At 57.8% G+C, this 25,767-nt stretch overlaps 1 protein-coding gene across 3 annotated transcripts; it reads left to right on the top strand.

Moving 5' to 3' along the window:
- The first annotated feature begins 854 nt into the window (after positions 1 to 854).
- On the top strand, positions 855 to 25,172 carry WNT11 (Wnt family member 11). Of its 3 annotated transcripts, none has more exons than XM_063784350.1 (6): positions 855 to 1,251; positions 5,218 to 5,391; positions 15,002 to 15,237; positions 16,875 to 17,152; positions 19,845 to 20,137; positions 24,461 to 24,731. In XM_063784350.1, exons 2-6 carry the CDS (start codon positions 5,309 to 5,311, stop codon positions 24,633 to 24,635), a joined length of 1,065 nt encoding a protein of 354 aa, XP_063640420.1. In that variant the 5' UTR covers positions 855 to 1,251; positions 5,218 to 5,308; the 3' UTR covers positions 24,636 to 24,731. The 3 variants fall into 3 exon arrangements, with proteins under 3 accessions (XP_063640420.1, XP_016777126.1, XP_063640421.1); XM_016921637.3 differs by having other exon boundaries at positions 855 to 1,376; XM_063784351.1 differs by lacking the exon at positions 855 to 1,251 and having other exon boundaries at positions 5,214 to 5,391; positions 24,461 to 25,172.
- Positions 25,173 to 25,767: the final 595 nt, after the last annotated feature.

Raw genomic sequence — 25,767 nt, 5'->3', positions numbered from 1 at the left:
CACTTCATCTGCAGCTGCAAAGAATGGGGAAAAGCATGTCAGGCATTTTGGGGGACCTGAGACAGGCTCCGTGTCCTCACTAAGTCTCCATTTCCCTTTCTGCTAATGAACCAGTTATCCTTGAGGACGTCCTGGGATTGAGGCCCCTAGAAGGAGGGGGAGACATGGATGAACCCACAGCACCCGATGGGCAGTTAGAAATCGCAGTCATGTTGTGGGGTAAGCAGCTGGTCTGCTCAGGGGAGGCCAAGTGAGGGGGTCCCAGAAGCACCACACGCCTGGGCTACTCGACGCAGGAGGTGCCTCTCTAGGCTCCTTTAACTTAGGAAACCCAGTCCTCCTCTGCTCCCCCTCCCCTGTGTCCAGAACACTCCCCAGCAGTCACCCCAATGGCTGGGACGCCGCCCAGCTCCACACCTAAGGTTTACAGCGGGCTTTGTAGCGCGGAGTCCTCGTGTCTCTTTCTCTTGCAGGATCGTTGATTCCTTTTCCACAACTGGAACCAGAGGCCAGAAGAGATGGCCCCCCGAAGGACCAGGACTAGGACACGAAGGCAGGTTTCGGGACCTCAGACGTCTACAGTAACCACGCTGCGCGACCAACACCTAAGGATGCCCCGGCTCCAGACTGAGACCCAAGTCTGACTTCCCCCTGCCAGTTGAGGCTCCTTGCCTGGTTGCTGCGACGATTCGAGATGGGCCTTACCCGGGCCCCACGCGTGTCGCAGGCACGCAGCACGCACGCTTAGTAAACACCAGCTGTAGTAAGCGAGTCCCCCTTTGTAACTCGACAGAGTACTAAGTTCTCTGGAGCGGCGGGCGCCGCAGGTCAGTGGCGTCCGCGGGGACCCCGCCCCCGCCCCCCGCGCGCGGCCGGGGCCACCCGGTGGGGTTGCGACGCGCTGACGTGGGCGGATCAAAGCCGCCGCCCGCCTTATAAAGCAGTTTGGGAGGCTCGCGCCGGAGATCGCGCCAGGCGAGGAGGAGAGCTCGGGCGAGCGGCGAGCACAGGCCACGGGAGCTGAGCGCAGCAGAGAGCAGCCGGAGTCCGCGCCTGACTCCGCGCGGGTCCTGAGCCGGCCGCAGCTTGCCAGGATCCCCGGCGTCCTTCTCGCGCCGCTTCACGAAGAGGGCGCCTTCGCCGCTCGCCCAGCCGGAGTGCGCACGGGCCCGCTGGAAACCGCACTCGCCGCTCCCTGGGCAGGCCGGGGCACCCGGGCACGCAGGGCGCGCCTGGCGAGCGCCCCGGGAGGTGAGCAGTGGTCGCGGGCAGCGGGCAGCCGCTCAGCGGGGACCCGCCAGGGCTGGGGGCGCCCGAGTCCGAGGGGGACGACGCTTCTCGCACCCGCCACGACCCCCTTGGGCACCCACTCCCGGGTAAGCAAACCAAGCGCTCCTCCATACCTTTCCCCCGCAGCACTCCGAAGAGTTCCCCTTTGCGGAGTGAAGCCTCGGGAGCCTGGGGACGCGGGGTTTAGGGGGACGCGGGACGGTGGTGGGTTGTGCAGTTCCTGCGGCCCTCCTCGAACTTTCCCGGCCCGGCCCCCCTCTTCTGCCCCCGCACCCCAGGTGACCCCCTCCTTCCCAGTCGTTCGGCGGATGAGGTCATGCCCGAGCCACCCCCGGGGGTGGGGGACTTGGATCCCGCGACAGAGGGTGTGTGTGGTGGGCGGGGGGAAAGGGTGGCAAAAGGCAAAGAAATGCGGCAGCGCCTAGTAAATTGGGGATGGGGGCAGAAGCCTGGCTTTGAGAACGGGTCCCAGGGGCGGCGGGGGGAGGGGGAGAACCGAGTTTGTTTACTGACCTGAGCTCCAGGCTGGGGACTAGGGAGGAGGAAAGTCCTGTCCCCGGCCCCGAGGCACATCTGCAACCGCCCGGAACATCTGGCTGAGCTCGCGCACGAGCTCCACGCCTCCCACCCCCGGGGCTGAAGTGCCTCGGTGTCCCTCAAGGCCCTGGGCGTGCAGGGTCCGGCTCCAGGGGGTTAGCAGGAGGGATCTCGAGTGCTCCCACCCACCCTTCCCACTTCCAAAACAACCCGTCTCCCGGGTGACCCAGCGCCGCGTGCGCAGCCAAGCAGACGTCTCTCGAAAGCCTCACGGCTGGGGTCAAAGCTGGGTGGCAGGCCCGGCCTCGCCCCGCCCCGCAGGTAACCTTGAAGCCGTCGCTCGGCGTCCCTGGTTGGCGGGGTCAGCTCCGTGAGCTGCGTGGCGGGAGGCTTCGGGACCCGCCCGTGCCGACCTTGCGCGCCGCGCGGACAATCGGCCCCGGTGCACGGTGCCCGTGGGGCGTCGGGGTAGGGGGGGCCCCGCAAGTCCTCGCCGGCGTGGCCTGGTCCCAGCGGCCGGCTTTCCAGAGTCCTCCACAGCCCGGGCCTATGACCACCTGTTGGCGGCGCTGGGCTGCGGCGCTGCGCTCGTGGTGTTCTCCCTGTGCACAGCCCCAGGCGGCCGCCTCCCGGGCCCGCTGCAGGCAGGGTAGCTCGGACCAACTTCGAGGAGGTGACCTCTCGCTCTCCAAAGGTGCTACGCCTGGCGCGGCCCACTACGCGCCCGGCCCCAAGCAAGGGGCCGGGCAGGTCAGGGCGGCCCACGGCAAGTGTCCTATAGAACGACCAGGACACAGGGGGCACTCCCTCGACACGTTGTCCCATCCCCAGACGGAGAAGCGGGGGCCCAGGAAGAGGACTTGACCCCAGCCCGCGACGCAGGAGGCAGCCGCGATTCCCCCCTCCTCGAGCCCCGGCTTAGCGCCCCCTGGCGGGCTGGGGGCTTCAGGAGGCGCGTGCACCCTGACCCGCGAGCTCAGGCGGAGGGTGACCCCGTGGCCTGCGCGGCTGTCCCGGGCGCTCGTACAAGGGACAGGAACAGTCCGTCAGGACCCAGAGGCTCGGGCCAGGCGCTGCCTCCCCGCGCGACGAGCTTGGGCGGCGGAGGGAGAGCCTTGGGACAGCCGGGGCTGCACCGAAAGAGCTGGGCGGGGCTGGAGGCCTGGGTCCCCGTCCGCTGTGCGACCTAGGGGGCTCCTCCTCTCCCTGGGAGACCAGGCTGGACACAGATCCCCCGCTGTGAGTCCGCGCGCCTCCGTCCTCTTGCAGCCCCCGCCCCCTCCCCACCCAGGAATGCCGGGTGCCTTCGGGGGGCGGCGCACTTTGGGAGAGGGGAAGACGGTGACAGGAGTTTTGATTCCCCCCTCCATATCCAGCGGATATTTTTCTCGTTCTGAGAAGTGCAAGAAACTTGCAGGACCAGGAAGACAAAGGATTTGGATACAGGCTGGGTGGGAGGACGGGACTGGGTTACACCGAGAACCCCTCTGAGACCCCCAGCCTTGACGGCATGTTTGTCGCAGGCGCCCCTGTGCTGGGCGCTAGCTGCGGGGCTCTGCGGAGGAAAAAAACTGTACGATCCAGGCTTCTCCTCGCCTTCCTGTGGGTTTTGCCGACAGGCTCCAGAAAACAGTGGGGCTTCCCATCTCTGCGTGCTGACTACCCACGCGCAGGAACGCGCCACGCAGGTGGCGTCGCGGTGCAAATAGCAGAGGGGCGCTGAGCCCCGCAGGCTGCAGGGAGACGGGGTCCTCGGGGGACGCACGGCGAAGCCCCATTCCTCGTTCTTATGGGAGGGGACACCGAGGCTGGGGTGGCTGAGGGCTTGCCCAAGCTCACAGAGCCAGATAAGAACGTCCCTTTTCTGCTCCAGCGCCCCCACTACCGTGGGCGCCTCCTTTTCCAACTCCCCAAACCCTTAGAAAGGAATCCCTTTGTCTCTGCTCCTCCCGAGGGGAGAGGGGCTGGGGCTGTGTCTGACTCCGGGCGAACGCCAGGTGTTGGTAAATTTGGGAGAAGCTGGGAAGGGAGTTAATGAGGTGAGAATGAAGTGAAGGAGAGAAAAAGCGGAGAAAGCGGCTCCGCGGGCTGCGGGCGGGCGGGGCAGCCTCTCCTCCGCGGCCCGAGGGCGCCGCCTGGAGGCCAGAGGCAACACCGCGCCAGCCCCGCGAGCTTCCCCGCTTCGCTAAGGCGGGGCTGCCCAGTCCCAGCCCGCATGCCTCCACTCCCACCCTCCAAAGTGGAGCGGCTAAAGACGGACTTGGAGACTCGGAATCCTCACTGTACAAAGAGCCCTACCATCCCGTTTCCCATCCTCCCCTTCCCACACCGAGAAAGCAGGGCCCCGAGCAAGCCCCATTTCCTGATTTCGCCGGACACCCGGCTTGCCGCTCCCTAGCTGAACCCCACCTCTGCGCCTCAGTTTCCTCATCTGTGAGATGAGGCAGCGATAGTGCCTATCTCACGGGGTGCTGGGAGGAGCAGATGCGATCGTGTTAGGGAACTTTGTTTGTTTGTTTGTTTGAGACGGAGTTTCGCTCTTGTCGCCCAGGCTAGAGTGCAGTGGCGCAATCTCCGCTCACTGCAACCTCCGCCTCCCGGGTTCAAGCGGTTCTCCTGCCTCAGCCTCCCGAGTAGCTGGGATTAGAGGCGCCCGCCACCACGCCCGGCTAATTTTTTGTATTCGTAGTAGAGACGGGGTTTTGCCATGTTGGGCAGGCTGGTCTCGAGCTCCTGACCTCAGGTGATCCGCCCGCCTCGACCTCCCAAAGTGCTGGGATTACAGGCGTGAGCCACCCTGCCCGGCCAGGGAACGTTCTTTATAAAAGCGGAATTGTGCCCGAATTGCCCCAGCTTACTGAGGAGGTAAACTGAAACACGGTTGGGAAGGAGAATTGCCGAGGCCCTATTAACTAATGCTCAATATTGCAGGGATAAGCCCCAGCTCTGGGTCCTCGACTCTGCTGCCTCGCCTGGACTCCTGATTCCTCATTCCTCTCCTTTCCGTCCCAGGTCTGCGTCTGTCCGGGTTTCCCCCTCTGTCTCCGTGGCTCTCAGCCTTGTCCTCTGAGCGTCCTTCTCCCTCTCGCTGTGTCTGCCCGGTCTCTCCTGGGGTCTCCGGTTCTGCCGCCTCCTGTCCCTCCTTCCGGCTGCCCCGGCCGGAGGGGCTCGAAGGCGCGTTGGGGCCCGGGGCCACGCTGGGGGACACGCCTTCGGCCGCGCCTAATTCGAGCCAGGCGCGGGACGCGTCCCCCGGCCGGGCGGAGCGGGAGGGGACGCCCGCCGCGCTCGGCCTCCCCGGGCCCCGACCCCTCCTTTGTAATTTGAATAAAACGCCTCCCCCGCCCGCGCGCCGCCTTAACCCGCCGCCTCCGCTCTCCCCGGCTGCAGGCGGCGTGCAGGACCAGCGGCGGCCGTGCAGGCGGAGGACTTCGGCGCGGCTCCTCCTGGGTGTGACCCCGGGCGCGCCCGCCGCGCGACGATGAGGGCGCGGCCGCAGGTCTGCGAGGCGCTGCTCTTCGCCCTGGCGCTCCAGACCGGCGTGTGCTATGGCATCAAGTGGCTGTGAGTAGGGACCCCGCGTCCACGCGCACAGGCCGGGGACTGGGGCGGCGGAGGGCGTTTCGGGGTCCCCTGGATGGGGCGAGCGCACCAAGACCCGGGAGCCTAAGCTGGCTTGGCGGTCGTGGGCAAGTCATCCCTAAGCCTCCGTTTCCTCCTCTGTAAAATGTCCTTGCCTCCCGGAGGCTTGCGAAGAGGGAATGAGACGGGCGTGGACCACAATGGAAGCGCCTGGTCCTGTGCAGCTGACGGTGGCGCAAGGGCCACGGAGTTTCTGGCCACCTCCGCAGGGGCAGATGGAAAAAGACATTCTGTTCAGGGGGCGCAATCCAGAGCGGCCAGCCCAGGAGCGATCCTTGTCAGTCAGTCTCCTTGACCCTAGCGGGAGTTCCGCTGAGACACTCCTGACCCCTCCACCTGGGTGACCTTGGGAAAATGTCACTCTACTTCTTGGGGCCTCCTTGTCCTCCTCTGTCACAGGAGGGTGAGACTCCCCACCTCCCTCAAATCAGATGAGAAGAGGCTCCTGAAAGGACCTCAGAAGCTGTCAGATGCCACTGTGCACATGTGCAGGGCATTCCTTTAGATAGAAATTATTCACGCAGGGGTAGGAGGGAGAGAGAGGCTTGGTGCCGAGCTGAAGGGAGTGCCTGCTCAGGGGGCTGGGGGTGGTGAAGAGAGGAGTAAACACCAGCCCCTTCCTGGAGGAGCTGCGCTCTAAGTTGAGAGAGATAAGCCCAGGCTGTAAATAACTCCACAAGTGTCCAAGTGCCCGAGGAGAAACCAGAGCGGGAATCTGGAGGCCTAGAGGAAGGAAGCTCACCTGGTGGGGACACAGATTTGAGACACCGGGAAGCTTTTCCGGGGCTGTGCCTCTGGTGACTGAAGCGCTGCCGGGAGTTGGCTGGTTCGGGCAATGGAGAGGAGGACGCTGTGGGCAGAGGGGCTCCCTCAGAGGGAAAGTCCAGGACAGGACAAGGGTCTGGAATCTGGGGCCGGGGCAGGGAGCCTGCAGATAAGACAGCAGGGGGCAGGTTGTGGGGGCTGGGGAGGGCGCTGCAAAGGGTTTGTGAATTAGTTGGAAGACAGGGTGATAGTGGCTGCGCCGCCAGCAAACAGTCTGGAGGTCACTGGCCCTGCCCCTTCTCAGGCCAAGTTATTGATTAATTGACGATTCGAGGAGGGAACCCCGTCTTCCTGCCTTTCTTGTTTACAAGAAGCCTGGTCTCAGCAATCTCCCAGCCCTGGGCACTAGCTTTTCCCAGCTGTCCCTGAGGAGTTCTGTGAGAAACCAGCCACCTTCCTTTTGCAATGGGGTACCCAGCACTGTTCCAGCTGGCAGGGACCTCCGATCAGCGAGTCCAAGCTCTCTCATCCACTGCCACCATTTTACAGATAAGGATACTAAGGTCCAGGGAAGGAGAGGATTGGCTGAAGGAGCGTCAGAGGCCTTGCACTGGGCTTGGGTGTCGTTTGCCGCCCATAAGAGTCCTGTGGGGTCACTGCCATCATCCCTGCTCCACAGTGGGAACACCGACACCCTGCAAAGGGCATGATGCACGCAAGCCCCCACGCTGGCCTGTGGTGGGATGGACGGCTGGCTAAACCTGACATCCATGTCCTCTGTCCCCACTGCAAAGTCAGGCTGCCACAGAAATGGGTACAACTCATTGTGTGCCTTAAATAAGCCCCCAGGCTCTTGGGGGAGATGGACATATAGAAACACAAAGTGGACTATGGTCTGTGTCCTAGCAGAGGAAGCATGGCAGCCCAGAGGAGGAGTGATCAGTTCTATCTAAGGGAGATGCATAGGCCAGGATTGGAAGGACAGGGAGGATTTGGATGGTCAGAGATGGAGTGCAAAGCAGGCATCCTAGGCGGGAGGCACAGCACGAGCAGAAGCCTGGAGGCCAAACAGCGCATGCGGGGAGACCTGGAGAAACCAGGCACCACAAGAGCCTACTCCTAAGTGCCCCAGACGCTGCTCCGAGAGCTTGGGTCATGTAATTTAGATCATACTGCACTCCTGTGAGAAACTGATAGTCTAGCAATAGGGGATTAAAGTCTTGCTAGAGTTTAAGATAGAGGGGGAGGTGGGAAAAGGGGTGGAGTTTAAGAATAACAATTATCTGTGTATGCATGTGTATATATAGATACACGTGTGTAGGCCACGTGCATATATCTATGTATATGTACATATATGTCTACACACACATGGCCTCACTTTGTGCTAGGCGCCGTTCTAAGTGCCTTATGTATATTGTTCCATTTAAATATCCCAACCACCCTGTGAGGTGGGTGCTGCTATTACCCCCGTTGCACAGAAGAGGAAACAGAGACTGGGGGACACAGAGATGGGGGACTCTACCTAGCAGGGTGTCACAGCTCAGAGGTAGTAGAGGCAGGATTTGAGTTAAGCTGCCTAGCTCTGTGGACTGTTGGGCACAGGGAGCCCCAGCACAGCTGGGAGCAGGGAAGTGTTCAGTGAGTCTGGAAAGCCGGGGACTCACCCAGGAGCCTCCGCTGGCCTGGGCTTTGGAGAGTGAGCTGGAGATGAAAGGGGCACTTGGCACAGGAACTGAAAGCCAACATGGCCCAGTGGCCTGGAATGCTCACCTGGTGGGTGCCTGGGACGCAGGCTGAGCTGGTGGGATGGGGGCTGGGGAGAGGGGATCAGAACCTGGCTGCCCATAGAGGCTGCCCAGAAATAACCTGGGGATCCTTCCCTACCTTACCTCCACCCAGGCCAGGCACCAGAAGACTCCCAGCCCCTCAAGTATTCGGGGTCCCGGGTCTGGGCTGTCCACCCACTTCTTGGCTTTCCTGGTAGGGGGAGGGTTTGAGGGGAGTCCCACTCTCCTGTGAACCACGGAAGCGGTGGGGTGAGAGGAAAGGCCCAGGCTGGTTGGGAACATCCATAAAGGCCGCCCCCTTCCCTGGGCAGTCCCACACCTGCCACTCCCACGGAGGTGGGGCCAGGAGGCTCTAGAGGGCCATGGCGCTGCAGAGTAGGGTGGAAGGAGCGCCAGACTGGGACTGCAAGGCCCAGCCTGAGTTCTGCAGGTCAATCGCTTTAGCTTCTCTGAGCCTCAGTTTCCTCAGCTCTAAGATAGAGGTAGAAGGAGCCCTACCTCAGGATGCAGGAGGCCTGGGGTCTAGCTTGTCTCTGCTTCTGATTGGCTGCGTACAGATCTGGGCAAGCCCTGCCCTTTCCGGGCCTCAGTTTCCCCACTTGCACAGTGGGAGTTCGTGATGCTGTGGCAGCTGCCCTTTGGTTTCTTGGTTGAGAAGCATCAGACCAAGGCCTGTTAGGGCTTTACCTTTGCAAGATGGGCTGCACAGGTGGGTCAGCATGTGTGAGGCCAAGGGGACAGGCTTCCATCTCTGAGGTCTGGGCAGTCAGGTGTGAAGGGGACCCAGTGTCATTTCCAGGCAGGACTGGATCTGCAGGCTCAAGGCCCTTCATCAGCCTCCATTTCTCTATCTATACAGTGAGGACAAGGGCTGGACTGGTCCCTCTTCACTCTGGAGTCCTGGGACAAAGCCCAGGAGGGAGGGAACAGGAGGACTCTCAGGCTGTGGGGCCCCAGGGGCTTCTTCTTCCTGAACGGGCAGCTGCAGCCCCAGGCTGGGATGGCTGGTGAAGAAGGGGCACTTCCGAGGTTCCTAGACCTCTCCCCGGTTCCTAGACCTGGAGCCTAATTGAGGAGTTAATTGAGGAGTCATGGAGGGAGAGCTTCCCCAAGGTTGCCCCAGGGGAGTAGACGGAAACCTGGGGAGAGGCTGGGCTTGCCTGGGTGGCCTAGAGCCTGGGTTCCTGCTCCATTCTCCCTGCCACATGGGCACCAGCATGAGGTGGGGCCCAGGAAAGCCCAAAGAGACACGGGGAAAGGAGGGACAAAGGTCTGGTTGGGAGAACAGGATCTCCTCGACTCAATTGTTCTCCCACCTCAGGGTCAGCAAGGTCCACAGATGCAGAAGCATGGGGATTCCAGGGCAAGACTGAGTCCCTAAGCCAGCCCGCAGCCCTCATCAGCATCCTCCTCATCCCAGAAGCACAGATGTGGGCATCAGGGTCTCTCTCATCGCCATCTGTTGACCTCACCCCATCTCTCTCCCTGGGTGGGCAGCTGCCAGGCTACATTCTGAGTGGCGCTGATGGGGGCACCTTCTGAGGCCCTCTGAGCCCAGCTCTGCCGAAGCCTCACCTGGAAATGGTCTGGCAATACCACTCAGCACCGTGGGCGGCCGAGCTGCAGAACTGCAGAGAGGGAACTTGGGGCCCAGGTCACTTAAAGGAGCCTGAACCTGGCTGCCAGGTCTCTGGCCTAGAATTCATCATGTGACCTGACCCCTGTGCCTAGAGGGACAGGGATGCTGTGAAGTGCAGGTCCAGGAAGGAAGCCCTTCTTTGAAGGTGCCTTACACGGGGCCGGGTCCCCTAGAGCGGCCTGAGGGTAGGGTTGCTGGCGCCACCAGGAAAATACCTCAGTGAAGTCATTTGACAGCTTGTGTTACCAATGTCAGAGCCTGCATTGTTCTTAAGCATTGAGCAGTATGGATGGGGAAATTGAGGTGGAGCAAGGGGCAGTGACTTGCCCAAGGTCTCATAGGGAGAGAGCTGCTGAGCCAGAGCTTGAACCCAGATCTCTGCCCCAGCCAGTCCCAGCAAGGCCCCCAACTCCTGAATGAGAGGAGGCCTTGCCACCCCGGTAGGGCCCTGAGCTCGGGCCTCGCCTGTGAACTCTGCGTTCCCTCCTGTCCTTTCTTCCACCCTCTCCCCCAGGCCCCCACCCCCAGATAAACTGAAATGTTTCCAATTAGGGGTCTGTTGGAGTGAAGCGAGCGAGATGTCCACAAGGAGAACTCCCCCGCCTCCCATCCTAATCCTTGATTACCTCCCCAAGGGGGATTTATTTGGAAACGGTCATTACCACTAATTACCAGATGACCGCATGGCCCTCCTCGGGAGTGGAATCTGCTGCCTCCCGCCTGCGATCTCTGCCTGCAGCCCCTGTGGGCGGGTGGCCTCCCTGGTACACATGGCAGCCTGCTCCTGTCCCAGCGTCAGCCTCCAAGGCGGGCCCCTGGGCCTTCACACTGCTCTGCGCCCACCAGGGCCTCTGGATCTGTTTCTCATTTACCCTTGGGCCGCCTGGGGAGTCTGAGCCTCGTCTGGAAGGTGCTCTGACAGCACCTTCTCCCTGAGCCTTCTGGGGAGGATGGAAAGACTGAGACCCAGGGTAGCTCCGGGGCTCACCCCAGGGTCCCAGCCTAGGAGACCCAGGCACCAGGAGCACCAGGCTCCCTTCCCTGAGAGCTGCAGCACCCAGCACTCACAAGCTGTCTGCACTGAGCTCCCCAGGAAGAGGCTCAGCCCCCATCGTCCCACCCTGTGGCTTGAGCCGGAGCCCAGGGAAAGACACAGGAGGCTGCCTTCACTGCCTGAACGCCCACGATGTGCCATGAGCCTGCTGCTAGGCCATGCGCTGATGTGCTGTCACCCACGTTTTCCTTCTCATTTGAAAATGGAGGAAGCTGGCTCAGAAGGAGCGGGAAGAAAGTTGGGCGAGGGCAAGCGGCAGAGCAGGCTCAGGACGGGCTGGGTGGGGACTGCTCAGAGCAAAGCACAGTGGGGACCCAGAGAGAAGTGACCCCAGTGCCTGCAGGGACTGACAGCCTCACCAAGAAGGATGACAGGGCCTGCTGGGGGGTGCTGGACAAGCACAGCCCCTAAAGCAGGGCTGATCATCCCCTCTGGGCTGCCGTCTGAGGTGTGAAGTGGGAGGCTCTGTCAACCGGGAAGGGCCATGCCCATGTGGAGCTGTTTACCCCATGACGGCACCGCACGCAGGGACAGGGTTTGCTGGGTGGAGGTGGAAGAGCTGTTGACAACTGGGAAACACACTGAGGTGATGACGTTTGCCTCTGTGTGGTCAGAGCCCACCCAGGAAGTAAGGCAGGGTTCAGCAACAGGTTCCCCAAGAAGGTGAGGCCAGGGCAGGCCAGAACAGTTCCATTTAGGTCAAGAAACCGCGTCTGAGGGATGCTGTGTGGCCCAACCTGTGCCGGATGCTGGCATCTAGACACACCAGACATTTCCCGACTCATAGTTTAGGGGGTGGCAGTGAGGGGAGACTGCCCTGGACACCACAGTTGATCTTACACAGGGCGAGTCACGCCGCCCTAACCACAGACACCAGGCCCTGCTTTCTGGGTCCTGGGAAGGTTTCTATCTTTGGGGGTTATAGGGTGGGTGGGGCATGGCAGAGCGTGAGAGGCAGGAGGAAATGAAAGAACCTATTGAGTACTTACCGTAGCACATATCATTCAGCCTTGGCAGGACCCTGAGAGGTCCCCACGTTGTAGTTGATGCCCAGAGAGGGGCAATAGTTTGCCCAAGTTTGCACAGCACATAGAGGACAGAGCTGGAGTGAGAACCCAGGCCTTCTCACTCTGTCTGGTCCAATACTTGCTGGGCAACAAGCAGGGGACTTAGCTTCATCTATGAATTTTTTGTTTGTTTGTTTTGTTTTTTGAGATGGAGCCTCACTCTATCGCCAGGCTGGAGTGCAGTGTCACAATCTTGGCTCACTGCAATCTCTGCCTCCCAGGTCCTGCCTCAGCCTCTCAAGTAACTGGGACTACAGGCGCGCACCACCACGCCCATCTAATTTTTTGTATTTTAGTAGAGACGGGGTTTCACCATGTTGGCCAGAATGGTCTTGATCTTCTGACCTCATGATTTGCCCGCCTCAGCCTCCCAAATTGCTGGGATTACACATCTATGAATGTTTTAAACACTTTGCCTACGTTCTGTTATTTAAGTCTCACCATAGACTTTTTTTTTTTTTTTTTTAAGTAGACAGGGTTTCACTGTGTCACCCAGACTGGAGTGCAGCAGTGTAATCATAGTTCACTGTAACCTCAAACCCCTGGGCTCAAGTGATCCTCTCAAGTAGTTCAGACTACAGGCATGCACCACAACACCCGGCTAATTTTTTTACTTTTTGGTAGAGACGGCTCTCACTATGTTGCCCAGGGTGGTCTTAAACTCCTGGCCTCAAAGGATCCTCCTACTTTGGCCTCAGAGTAGCTGAGATCATAGACATGAGCAACAACCCCCAGCCTCATCATAGCCTTTTGAAGTAGTAATTATTTCTATTTTATTTTATTTTAATTTATTTTATTTTATTTTTTTGAGACAGAGTCTCGTTCTATCGCCCAGGCTGGAGTGCAGTGGTGCAATCTCGGCTCACTGAAACCTCTGCCTCCTGGGTTCAAGCAATTCTCCTGCCTCAGCCTCCTGAGCAGCTGGGATTACAGGCATGCGCCACCGTGCCTGGCTAATTTTTGTATTTTTTGAGTAGAGACAGGGTTTCACCACGTTAACCAGGCTGGTGTCAAACTCCTGACCTCAGATGATCTGCCCGCCTTGGCCTCCCAAAGTGCTGGGATATTACAGGTGTAAGCCACCGCGCCTGGCCTTATCATTTCTTTGTAACAGATGAGGAACATGAAGCCCAGAGAGGTTGGATAACTTACCTAGGTCACACAGCTGGTGTCCAAGGCTTGTGCTCTTCCTGGGGCTAGGCCAGGAGCGAGAACAGCTGGGTCATTGATTTATAATGATTAGTAGTTTTATCCAGCCATTAGACTAGGGCATCCTTGAGGAAAGGATCTATGTCATATTCATTACCAAATGAGTCTGGGAAGAGTTGGTGCTTAGTAAATACCTCTTCCACAAGCAGATCAAGTTCATTCATGTCCAGAAGCAGGGGGAAAGGCATTCCTGGCATCAGGAAAAGCTTGGGCAAAGGCATGGTGGCAAGACAGTTCTTTTCAGAGAAGTCAAGAACCTGGCGTAGCTGGATGTCAGGATGAGGATGGGAGGCTGGCGAGAGCTGGGAGGCCAGGCTTTGAGGGGCCCTGAATGTCAAGCAGCAGCCCTTGGCCTTGACTAGGCAGGTCCAGGGAGGCTGCCCACAGGTAGGAAAAGACCACCAAGGTGGTAACTGTAGTAGCTTCCATCACTGACCACTGACCACAGAGTGTCAGCCCTGGGCAGAACGTGTGACACACATTGTCTGATTTAAGCCCTCAGTTAATACTGGGAGGTTGATGGGAGAGGAGAGGTTAAGTGACTTGCTCAAGGTCGCAAGGGGAGTGATGTAGCCTGGAGTCTACCCAAGCCTGTGCAGTGCCCTTGGCAATGGGCTGCCTCCCTCAGAACTCAGCCCAGGGGTTCTGGGATCTCTACCTTGCCAGGTCTCAGCCCTGACCCTGGGTGAGGACCGCTGGGTCCACAGCAGGCGGGGCACTCAGCACTTCTGGCTGCAGAATGGCCCCTCTTGGTTCCCTGTCGCTCCTGGGTCTCTGCTGGGTTGCTGAAGGCCAGCTGACTCTGGGTTCCAGACGGCCCCTGCTGTGGGTGGGGGCACTGAGAGTGAGTCCATGTGGAGTCCTTTAGGGTTGTGGGGTCCTTAAGTGCTGCCGATGCAGGCTGCCCTCAGAGAAGGCCTAGGAGAACGGCAGATCGAGGAGGGACCTGGTCCTAGAGTCTTGGAACCCAGGTGCCCAGAGCTGGGATCTGGGAGGCTCTTGGGTCCTCTAACATCACCAGGGTTCATAGAAACCCACCAGGCTAACGTTTCCCAAAGCACGGACGAGGTGGATGAAGTCAGCAGCCTCAAGCAAAGGGCTCTGTGCTCACTGTACTCAATAGACTCCCTGAGTTAAATAACACCAAGCCTGTTGCTTTGCTGCAGGACTTCTCAGGACCTTTAAAATGTAAATGTGCATCCTGACTCTCCAAGCAGGGACATAGTACATCGTGTTCCCCAAATGGATCCCTTTTGTCAGAGTGTCTCACTGGAGCCCATTCTGGGAAATACGGTTTACAAGTACAAACACTGAGGCCCAAAGAGGGGCAATGAATTATCTAAGATCACACAACAAGTTAATGGCCAAGTCTGAATTAGATACTAAATTTTTCAAGTTCCAGGTCATCACAAAACTGAGTGGCTCTTTAATCCTTTATTAGGAATTCCTTGCATGGATATGGACTTTACAACATAATAAATGGGTTTAGTAATCACATGAAACAATGATGGAAAACTCCTACCTCATGTAGCGCATCTAGAAAGGCTTCAGTTAATAGTATGCATAATTATTGTGATTATAAGAATCTAGCATTTCTCATGGTTTCTGGCACATAGCTGCTCAGTGTTGAATGAATGTTGAATAAAGACTAATGATTCACAGCTGTGTGAGAACTAAATCAGGTGGTGGAGGTGAGCTTTGTGAACTGTACAGCTGTTTTGTTAGTATAATTATCCTAAAGCTTAGGTAGGATGGGGTTGTGATCCTATGTTATGAATAGGGCCTGAGGCCCAGAGAGGGACGGTGATGTGCCCAAGGTCACATGGGGTGTGAGGGGGATCCACTGCTCTGCCAGCTGACACTTTGGGAGCCTTTTTTGGAAGGAGCCAGGAAACCAGGAGGCAAAGTCCATTGAGGGAAAGGCTGGGGCCAGAAGGGCGGGTGGAGGCCATGTGGCCCCTGACAACCGTGTCTCTCCTTCCATCGGTCATGGCCTTTCCATGGTGTGCAGGGCGCTGTCCAAGACACCATCGGCCCTGGCACTGAACCAGACGCAACACTGCAAGCAGCTGGAGGGTCTGGTGTCTGCACAGGTGCAGCTGTGCCGCAGCAACCTGGAGCTCATGCACACGGTGGTGCACGCCGCCCGCGAGGTCATGAAGGCCTGTCGCCGGGCCTTTGCCGACATGCGCTGGAACTGCTCCTCCATTGAGCTCGCCCCCAACTATTTGCTTGACCTGGAGAGAGGTAGGAGCTGGTGAGGCTGCTGAATGCATGTGGGTGCGGGTGAAGGAATTCAGGCATCAATCTGTGTGTGTTTAGATGGAGGGATGGGTTCATGGGTGGGTGGATGATGGATTCATGGATGAATGACGGGTGGATACAGGCATGGATGGATGGGGTATGGGTGGATGAATTAATCATAAATATGGGTGTGCAGGCATGAATTCACAAACAAGTAAACACAGATGAGTGGCGATATCATCACAGGGGAGCCTGGACAGCACATGTACCTGTGTGCCCCCATGCATGAATGAAGGAATGACCCAAGGCTGTGGCCTGCTGTACTTGAGGCCACATGTCAGGGAGGCTCCTGGGAGGGGAGTCTAGAAACAATAATGCTATAGAGCCCACCCGCAGGGCAGACAGGTGTGCCACAGGTAACACTGAACCAGACTGCAGAAACTGTTGCACCATGCGCAAAGCAGTGTGGGGACAGAACATCTCAAAGACTTCCTGCAGAAGGTGGCTTCTGGTGGGGGTAGTCTGGGGGACCCATGTACAATAGGGAGGCTTTTGACAGACAGAAGCGCCCCAGTAGGTGTAATCTCTCCCCTGCACTATAATAACTTTTCTTGTGGGTCCTAAACAGTAGCAGCTAATGTTTGACAAGCATTCCTTTCTTACTGAATTATTTGAACTCCAGAGGCAGCCTGTGAGGTAGCTGTTATCACCCGTATTCTACAGTTAAGGAAACTGAGGCTGGAGAAGGGAAAGTGGCTTGCTAGTTAAGAGACAGAGCCATGGCTCGGACCGATGGCCAGGGCCCCACAGCTGAGGCTCCTGAGTGCCGTATTCGTTTCCCAGGGCTGCTGTCCAATGGGCCACAACTGGCGCTTGCAAACAACAGATGTGTATTGTCTCAAAGTTCTGGAGGCCGGAAGTCTGAAATCGAGGTGTCAGCAGGGCCGTGCTCCCCCTGAAGGTGCTAGGGAGGATCCTTCCTGGCCCGTCCCTAGCTCCTGGTGGCGGCCCGCCATCCTTGGCATTCTTTAGCTTGCAGCTGCGTCACTGCAGTCTCTGCCTCTGTCATCACAGGGCAAGCTCCCTCTTTGTGTGTCTGTGTATCCGAAATTCCCCTTTCTTATAAGGACACCAGCCACTGGCCTAGGGCCCACCCTGATCTGGTATGACCTCGTCTCAGCCCCATTACATCTGCAAAGACCCCACTTCGTCATAAGATTATGCTCACAGGTACAGGGGTCAGGACTTGAACACATCCTTCGGGGGGACACAGGTCCACGCATAGCAGGTCCTTTGTGCATTTGTCTGGCGCATCAGGAGCTCAGAGCCTGGGCCTCACTACTGTAAACCATCCCCTAATGCCAGTGCAGGGCGAGTGGGTGGAAGCCTAGAGCTGTGAGTGTGAGTAGGAGGACGTGGGTGAGGGCATGCCTGTGGGTGTGGGGTCCTGAGTGTGGCTGTCAGCTGGTATATTCAGAAGGAATTGGGGAAGCAGGGGTGACATCTCAATGGCCCTAGTGCCGACCCCTGCTGGCGTCACCTTGGTTACAGCAGGGTGTGGGCGAAGGTGGAGGACCTCTGACCTGGGCGGGGTCCTAGCCCTGGATCAGCGTCGGCTGACCTTCCCCTCCCACCCTCAGGGACCCGGGAGTCGGCCTTCGTGTATGCGCTGTCGGCCGCCGCCATCAGCCACGCCATCGCCCGGGCCTGCACCTCCGGCGACCTGCCCGGCTGCTCCTGCGGCCCCGTCCCAGGTGAGCCACCCGGGCCCGGGAACCGCTGGGGAGGATGTGCGGACAACCTCAGCTACGGGCTCCTCATGGGGGCCAAGTTTTCCGATGCTCCTATGAAGGTGAAAAAAACAGGATCCCAAGCCAATAAACTGATGCGTCTACACAACAGTGAAGTGGGGAGACAGGTAACCACCCACCCCACCCACCCCCAGATAGTTGTGCTTGTGCCATTGGCCAGAAAAGGGCCACCCAGCTTGCCCCAGTGGTGGGGGGTGCGGGGGGACGGGCCCTGACTGGCCCACACCAGATGTGCCTCACACCATCCTCATCCTCAGCCCTTCCCTCGCCAGCTGCTTGGGGCTTGTGTCGCTTTCCTCCTCCAAGGCGTCCACTGGGGTTTGGGTTGTCCAAGCAGAGGGAGCACTGAACTAGGAGTCAGGAGCTCTGAGTTCTGGCCTTGGCTCTGGCACTAAACTCGCTTAGGGACTTTGGGAAAGTCAGTGCCTCTCCAGCCTCAGCTGTTCCCATCTATGAAATGGTGGGGGTGACCTGGTGCTGAGTCCCCATCTGTCATGTTCCTCAAGCTGTCCCTCCCTCCAGGGCGTGGAGAGGGCTGTGGTCAACAGAAGCCTATCCTAAGGGGTCATCTGCTTGGATTTAACGGGGACTCCCACCCACACCAACCGAAGCTGCTAGAACAGTTTCCTCCAGCATTCATTATTATCAGGTTTTCATTCATTCCTCACCTCACTGCCCAAAAGACTGGGGTGAGTGGACCTGTCAGTGAATGAACTTTCTACCAATCTGTGTTGCAGACACTGTGTTTGGTGCTCCATACCTTTCTGTTCTGTGGTCACAGAACAACTCGGGCAGGCCCTGTTGTCCCCTTTTTACAGATGGGGAAAGGACCGTGAATGGCAGGGATGGCCACTTGGCCAGAGCTGCATGTGCAGATGGCATCTCATCAGCTCCTCCCTGCACCCTTTAGCCCCATTTTACAGAGGCACTAAGTGAGGCTGAAAGCACTTCAGCGGCTCAGCCCCACGGCACGATAGAGCCCAGGACTGTGGGACTCCCAAGTCCAGGGGCTTCAGTGGCCTCACCTGTTCTCAAGGGTCTTCCTTGTGTGAGGATTCTAGGGTGTCCAGGCCATCCTTGGACAGTTAGGGAAACTGAAGCCAAATCATACTGTGGGTCTATAGCAGAGCCTGGCCAGGGACTCAGGACTCCTGCCTCCTGGCCCTGCTGACCTGTCCCCTACCCCTGCTCATGAAACCCAGTGGGAGCCCTTCACCAGCGGCCAGCACACCCACCACCATGGCCACGCCCACCATCATGGCCAGGCCAGCTGCGCGCCACATGCTGCCAGGGCCACAGCCCTCCTCTCCCCACCATGCAGCCCAAAGAAGGTCCTCCACCTCAGGGCAAATCAGGCCCGTCCCTGAGGCCATCTGCAAAAGGGGCCAGTGTCCCTGCAAGGTGCAGGGCTGCGTGAGGATTAAATGAGATCACAAACGTGTTTAATACACTAGGAAGCTCCAAGCCCCTTTCCCCAGCTTATGCTGAGCAGCAGAACCTAGTTCACCTGCCCTCGATGGCTCACCAGTGCCTCGGTGCCCTGCAGTCCTGCTGACTTCATCCCTGTAACCTCCACAGACAATTCCAGATTGGGTACCCAAACACACTCCCTGGGTCCTCACTTCCTGGCACTGGTGAGGGGAAGGAGTCCTGGGACCTTGGCCAGCTCCCCCACTAACTCACTTGTCTTGGGCAAGTCCTGCCCACTCTGTGCCTCAGTTTCCCCATGTCTCTGATGCAGGGGATGGGCCCAGGTTCCCATGACTCTTGCAGGTCTCTGTACAGGAGAGGCAGGAGGGTAGGCCTGGGCAGAGGAATCCAAGTCTTGTGTTGAAAGAAGGGTTTAAAAGGTAGAACTGGAAGGCCCGTAGAAGGCATCTAACTTCTGCCCCTCAGTTATGAATAGGGAAACTGAGGGCCAGGGAAGCTGGTGGGCCCGAGTCCTTTTTGAAGCCAGGGCAAGAGTCTCCCCAAGCCTCTGAGCCCAAGGGGGCTCCACCATAGTTATTACTTAAATGGATTTTTCAAAACCAATATTGATTTAACTTTTATGGTTCACAAAACCCTTTTGTGTGTGTGATCTCATTTCATCCTTACAGCTCTCTGCAAGGCAGGAATTATGTGCTCACCTTGCACGAAAGAAGACAGAGGCCCTGAGTGGCGATGTGGCTTGCTGAGGGTGGCCTGGCAGGAGCACTGGCAGTGGGGGGAAAGTCAGCCAGGCGGCGGGGAGGTGCCCCCTGCACTTACCCCTGCCTCTTCTCCCCTTCCTACCCTCCTCCCTTCCTTCCTTCTCTTCTTTTCTGCCTTTTTTCCAGCAAGCATTTAGTGAGAGAAAAAGCATGAAACAATTAAAAGCCACCACTTTTGGAATCACCCTCAGATCTGGGTTCAAATTCAAGCTCCATGATTTTCTATCTGCACCCTTGGGCATGAGACTTAGCCTCTCTGAGCTATTGTTTCTTCTTTTTAAAATGGGGGAAGTAAGGATACCTCCCTTGGGCTGTTGTGGTGATCAGTCTCCATTATGTGTTAGAGCGCTTGGTATACAGCAGGTGCTAAACAATGGCATCCCTATCCCTGAAAATGCCTTTCTTCCTGCCCCTCAGCTGTGCCCCCTACGGTTGCAGGAAGGCCCACACCACCTCCAAGCTTTAAAGCGAAAAGCTCTATCACTTCAGACTCCAGCAGGCAGTGACTCCCTGAGAGCACCCAGCCATGGGTGGGTGGGGCTGGGGTCCCGGGTCAGGCCAGGGAGGGGACTCTGGCCACCCAGCTGACACCTTCCCCTGTCCGCAGGCTCTGCGCGCCTCTCTGGAAATGAAGTGTAAGTGCCATGGGGTGTCTGGCTCCTGCTCCATCCGCACCTGCTGGAAGGGGCTGCAGGAGCTGCAGGATGTGGCTGCTGACCTCAAGACCCGATACCTGTCGGCCACCAAGGTAGTGCACCGACCCATGGGCACCCGCAAGCACCTGGTGCCCAAGGACCTGGATATCCGGCCTGTGAAGGACTCGGAACTAGTCTATCTGCAGAGCTCACCTGACTTCTGCATGAAGAATGAGAAGGTGGGCTCCCACGGGACACAAGACAGGTGAGGCCTGCCGCCACCTTGGTGGGAAAGGGTCACCGGTGTTGCACATACTGTTCCCCAGCTCAGGGCCACGCACACAGCAGGGACTCAGGTGGCATGTGGGGAATGGAGACCCTGCTCAGTTTAGAGAGTTGGCCCCAGGACTGCTAAGTGGAGATGCCAGGGTTCTAGGGTCCCCTGCAGAGCTGCTGGGAGCGCCTGTTCTGCACTGCACCTGGCAGGGGCCAGTGAATGTAGGCTGATGGGGGGCCCCTGCTCCACCTTCCCCAGCTGGGGAGACAGATGGGAAGAGACAATGATGCTACTGGGGGACAGGACAGGAACGAGGCTGCCCAACGTAAGATAGGTGCTCAGAAAATGTTTGTCAGATGAACAGATGACGGGTAAAGGCCATACAGCCTGCTCGTTGCACAGCAAAGGGACTGAGGTGCCAGGGGAGATGGGGACAGCCTACACTGTGTGAGGGAGAGCGATGTCTGCCTGCATTCCGTGCAGCAACACTGCCCCTGTGTCCTCGCCCCTGTGAGCCCTCTCCCCGCACGCCCCCATCTCCTCCTGGGGACCCCAGGCCTGGAACCCTACCACAGCCCCAGTCACAGCTGCTGCAGCAGGCTCAGGACAGGAGAGTGAGGGAGCCAGGGGTGACTGCAGACCTACCGTGTGATGGGTGGGGCTGGTGAGGACTGCACAAGCAGCATTTCCCAAAGACGGTGCTGGCGAAAGCGGGTCCCGATCTCCTACGAGAGAAAGAGCTCTGTCGTCACATGCATTTGGGAAATTCTCTGGCGATTCACAAGGCACTAGAACATATGAAAGGCTCTGAGGAATCTGCAGTAAAGGATCTGTTTAAGCCAGTGTTTCCCAGAGGTGTTTGGCCATGGAACTCTTTTATTAAGGAGCCCCTAATAGCATTCCACAAAACTCGTGTTCTCGGGGTTAAAAGAATATTGCACCAGAGAGTGGGTGTCTGGGAACGTGTCTGGCACATAGTTGGTGCACAGCCAGCGTTGACTTCCTCCGCAGCCCACGTTCCTGTCTCCAGGAGAGGGAGGGGTGGGCTGGGGGGCTGCATCCCCACAGGCCAGGGCAGCAGGCTCTGTGAGGAGGCCCAGGCTCCCATCTGGAGGCCAGATTGAGGGGGTCGGCAGAGGGAAGATGGAACCAGGTCAGGCCAGGGAGACAGGAAGGAGCCAGAGGCTGGGCTGAGGTAGATGGGGATGGGGGAGTTAGAGGAGGATTCTAGAACATGGAGGGCTGCAGGAGGCCCACGGAGGACCCGAGAGTGAAGAAAGGGTCTTCCTGGATCCATATGTGGCTCTGTGTGTGTCAGGGAGGGCACAGCTTCCCAACAGGGGGACTTGAGCACATCCCTCACTGATCTGAAGCTCAGGCTCGTCTTCCACACAGTGGGGAGGGCACCCCACCGCTCACAGGGTTGTCGAGTGATCTCCAAGCACACTTACCTAGCATCTCCCCTCTCTCCTCCCCTCCCGGGCAGTCTCCCCTCCCCCTGTGCCCTCAGGCTGCCAGGCCCCTCTCTCCCAGCTGCCCCTCACTCCTGATGAGGAGGCCCCACCCTCAGCACTACCCACCCTCCTGGCTTCCTTCGCAGCCCCCACAGGTTTCCTGCCTTGTGGCTCCCGGTCCTTCCCTAGGGGGACCCTTGCAGGCATCTGTATTAGTTGGCTTTTGCTGCAGTAACAAACACCCCCAATTTCTCAGTAGTTCATAACCACAAGCATTTCTTGTGCCCATTACATGAGACTGCATGTCAGCTGTGTCTCTGCCTGGTTCTGGCAGGTGCTGGTGGGAGGTCCCCAAGGGCTCAGGTCATGACAGAAAAGCCTGGTGTGAAGGGAGCCCAGAGGGTCCCTGATCCAGCCTGGACATCAAGGAAGGCTTCCTAGAGGAGGGGAAATTTGAGATTGATGATGAGGTTGGGGGTTGGGTGTAAGTGAGCCTGGTGAACTGTGAAAGGCGTGTGCATGCGGGGTATCTCTAGAGGCTGCCTCCCTCTCTGTGGAAGATGCCTTGCAGCCTCCTCAAATCTCACCTGGGGAAACCGAGGCCTAATCTGCAGTCAATATTCCAAACCCTAGCCCTCTTGTCATATTTCTTCCAGAGGCCTGCACCTCTGAAACCCACCCCCGCCCACAGTCTGAGCCACCCTGTACCCTGGGAGCCAGGCATCCAACGGCCCTTCCCTGGGCCTATGGCCCCACTGGCCCCAATCCTGGTCCCAGGCACCCGGGCCTTGTCTGGATCTGACACTGGAGGCCAAGTTTTCAGACAATGCATGTCAGGGATCCAGAAATTTAAAAAAGAACTCTGCCTCCTTCCTACCCTTCAGGGTAGAGTGCTCAGCCAGAGCCTTCAGGAGAAGGCTGAGGGGGAACTCATGGATGCCAAGTGGCTAAACAAAGCCCAAAAAGGTTCAGTGACCTGCCTTAAGTCACACAGCCACTAAGTGGCAGAGCTGGGGCTTGAACCCAGGTCTGTCCAGCTCTGGGGCATGTGTTCTGGGAACTGCTGGCAGCCCCCACTTGCTGGTCACCGGCTGACTCTCCCCAGGCGCTCCCCTCCTTCTGCCCTTGGCCCCTTCCAGCTCAGGCCTGGCCTCTCCCCCAGCACTGATCAGCCTCCTCCGGGCCTCCAGCCTTCCCCTTCCATCTGCTCTCATTGTTCTGAGGGCAGGCCTGGTCTTCTGCCTTTGCCCAGGCTGTTCCCTCTACCCCAGCACTCCTTCCCTTCTCTGCACGGCGGAGTCTTGCTTATCCTTCATGAATGGCCTAGATGGCCTTTCCTCTTCCAGGAGGCCCTGCTGAACTCTCACAGACCTTGTACTCACCCCGGGCAAGGCCCCTCTCCCTTCTGTGTCTGTTTCCCCATCAGTAAATATGAGGATTGCATTCGGTCATCTCTAGGACTTTCCCATCTTGGACATTCTGGGATTCCTCGGCCCACATGTGGGGACCCTTTGTCCCTGTCAGTGCCCCAGCCCCCTGCTGCTCTGTCCCCAACTACATCTCATGAAAACACTCCCTGTCTAGCCTCAGCCCAGCTAGAGGAGCCACCAGTCTGAACAGATGATTTGTCACTAGACAGAAGAACTGAGAGCAGTGGAAGGATGTTTGCATTTTATAGGGACCTTCAATGTCTTTGCATCCCACATTTGGGAAGAAATGCAGCCCCTGCCAGCTTCCACGCCCCACCCTTTAGGGTAGGGAGAGCAAGTCAGGGCCTTAGTTTTAGTCCCCAAGTTTAAGCCTCTGCCCTTTGCTGAGCCTGTTTTCATCTGCATAATAGACATAATCATTCCACTGACCCAAGGGCCCTACAGGCCTCCACTAAGATAAGACACTGGAGGGAGAGCCTGACCCACAGGAGGCACATGGCCAACAGACCCCTCTTCCTCCACGAGCAGCGTGTCTGATGCCCAGTGGGGGTTCAAGTATTTCAGCATTTATCCTAGGATTCTAAAAATCAAATGATCTTGACATCTCTCATAATATTCAATTAAAGATTAAATATGGCCGTGTGTGGTGGCACACGCCTGTAATCCCAGCTACTCGGGAGGCTGAGGCAGGAGAATCGCTTGAACCCAGGAGGCAGAGGTTGCAGTGAGCTGAGATTGCACCACTGCACTCCAGCCTGGGCAACAGAGCAAGACTCTGTAAAAGGTTACACATAAAGATAGGCTTATTAGATTGGTTGGAGGGTCCTTCCAGTATTTAGAAGTAGAAGAAATAGAAAAAAGATACCTCCAAGACAACAAAACAAGGCTGGGCACAGCAGCTCATGCCTGTAATCCTAGCACTTTGGAAGGCTGAGGTGGGAGGATTGCTTGAGCCTAGGAGTTCAAGACCAGCCTGAGCAATATAGTGGGATTCCATCGCTACAAAAATAAAAATTAAAAAATTAGCCGGACATGGTGGTGTGTGCCTGTAGTCCCAGCTACTCAAGAGGCCAGGATGGGAGGAGCACTTGAGCTGGGGGCCTGGGTGGTGGGGAAGGCGGGGGTCAAGGCTGCAGGGAGCCATGATCACAACCACTGCACTCCAGCCTGGGCAAGAGTGAGACCCCATCTCAAAAAAATAAAACAGCCCCATCATTTTGGTAACCCCTTATTAGAAATATAGGGAAAAGTTAGAAGTACCTTTAGGTAAGAGGATTTTTTTAATTCCCCAAAGATCAAGACAGCTTCTAAGAAGGGCTGAGTCGATGGCCATGGGAGACGCTGCCGGCTGCCTGGCTGGGAGTCATGGGGTGTTGGTGGGGTGGTGACCAAGGCATGCACTGACCTCCTTCCTGCCCCCACAATAGGCAGTGCAACAAGACATCCAACGGAAGCGACAGCTGCGACCTTATGTGCTGCGGGCGTGGCTACAACCCCTACACAGACCGCGTGGTCGAGCGGTGCCACTGTAAGTACCACTGGTGCTGCTACGTCACCTGCCGCAGGTGTGAGCGTACCGTGGAGCGCTATGTCTGCAAGTGAGGCCCTGCCCTCCGCCCCATGCAGGAGCGAGGACTCTGCTCAAGGACCCTCAGCAACTGGGGCCAGGGGCCTGGAGACACTCCATGGATCTCTGCTTGTGAATTCCAGATGCCAGGCATGGGAGGCGGCTTGTGCTTTGCCTTCACTTGGAAGCCACCAGGAACAGAAGGTCTGGCCACCCTGGAAGGAGGGCAGGACATCAAAGAAAACCGACAAGATTAAAAATAACTTGGCAGCCTGAGGCCCTGGAGTGCCCACAGGCTGGTCTAAGGAGCGGGGCTTGGGATCGGTGAGACTGATACAGACTTGACCTTTCAGGGCCACAGAGACCAGCCTCCGGGAAGGGGTCTGCCCGCCTTCTTCAGAATGTTCTGCGGGACCCCCTGGCCCACCCTGGGGTCTGAGCCTGCTGGGCGTACCACATGGAACCACTAGCTTGGGTTGTAAATGTTTTCTTTTGTTTTTTGCTTTTTCTTCCTTTGGGATGTGGAAGCTACAGAAATATTTATAAAACATAGCTTTTTCTTTGGGGTGGCACTTCTTGATTCCTCTTTATATATTTTATATATATAAATATATATGTATATATATAATGATCTCTATTTTAAAACTAGCTTTTTAAGCAGCTGTATGAAATAAATGCTGAGTGAGCCCCAGCCCGCCCCTGCAGTTCCCGGCCTCATCAAGTGAACTCGGCAGACCCTGGGGCTGGCAGAGGGAGCTCTCCAGTTTCCAGGCAAGGCGGCTTCTGATTGATGTCCCTTCTCCCTCCGCGCTCCCCCCACACCAGGCCCTGGCCCTGATCTCCCTGTAAGAGCTCTTGGTCAAGGGCGAGGACAGACGTCTTGAAACATAAACCCAGCTGGCCGCATCTTTTTTCCTCGGGGACACACACGCAGGCGCAGCTCAAAGCCTGGCCATGTTGTCAGGCCTGCCTGCTAAGCTGGCTTCAAGGGAAAACACTCCCTGGGCAGCTGGGATGCAGACTTCGGGGAGGTGGTGCAGATTCAGGCTCTAGCTAGCCCTGGTGGGTTTTCTGCATGACCCTGGGGAGGGCTCTCTGCCAGCCGCAGTTTCCCCATTTGTAAATGGGAGTGGTGGGGAGGAAGGCTGAAGGTTGGGAAAGGCCTCG

The sequence above is a fragment of the Pan troglodytes genome, chromosome 9 (genome assembly GCF_028858775.2).
Source record: "Pan troglodytes isolate AG18354 chromosome 9, NHGRI_mPanTro3-v2.0_pri, whole genome shotgun sequence".
In the NCBI taxonomy this organism is placed as follows: Eukaryota; Metazoa; Chordata; class Mammalia; order Primates; family Hominidae; genus Pan; species Pan troglodytes.
Note: the sequence above shows the minus strand (reverse complement) of the source record. Positions and strands in the feature narration are given on the sequence as shown.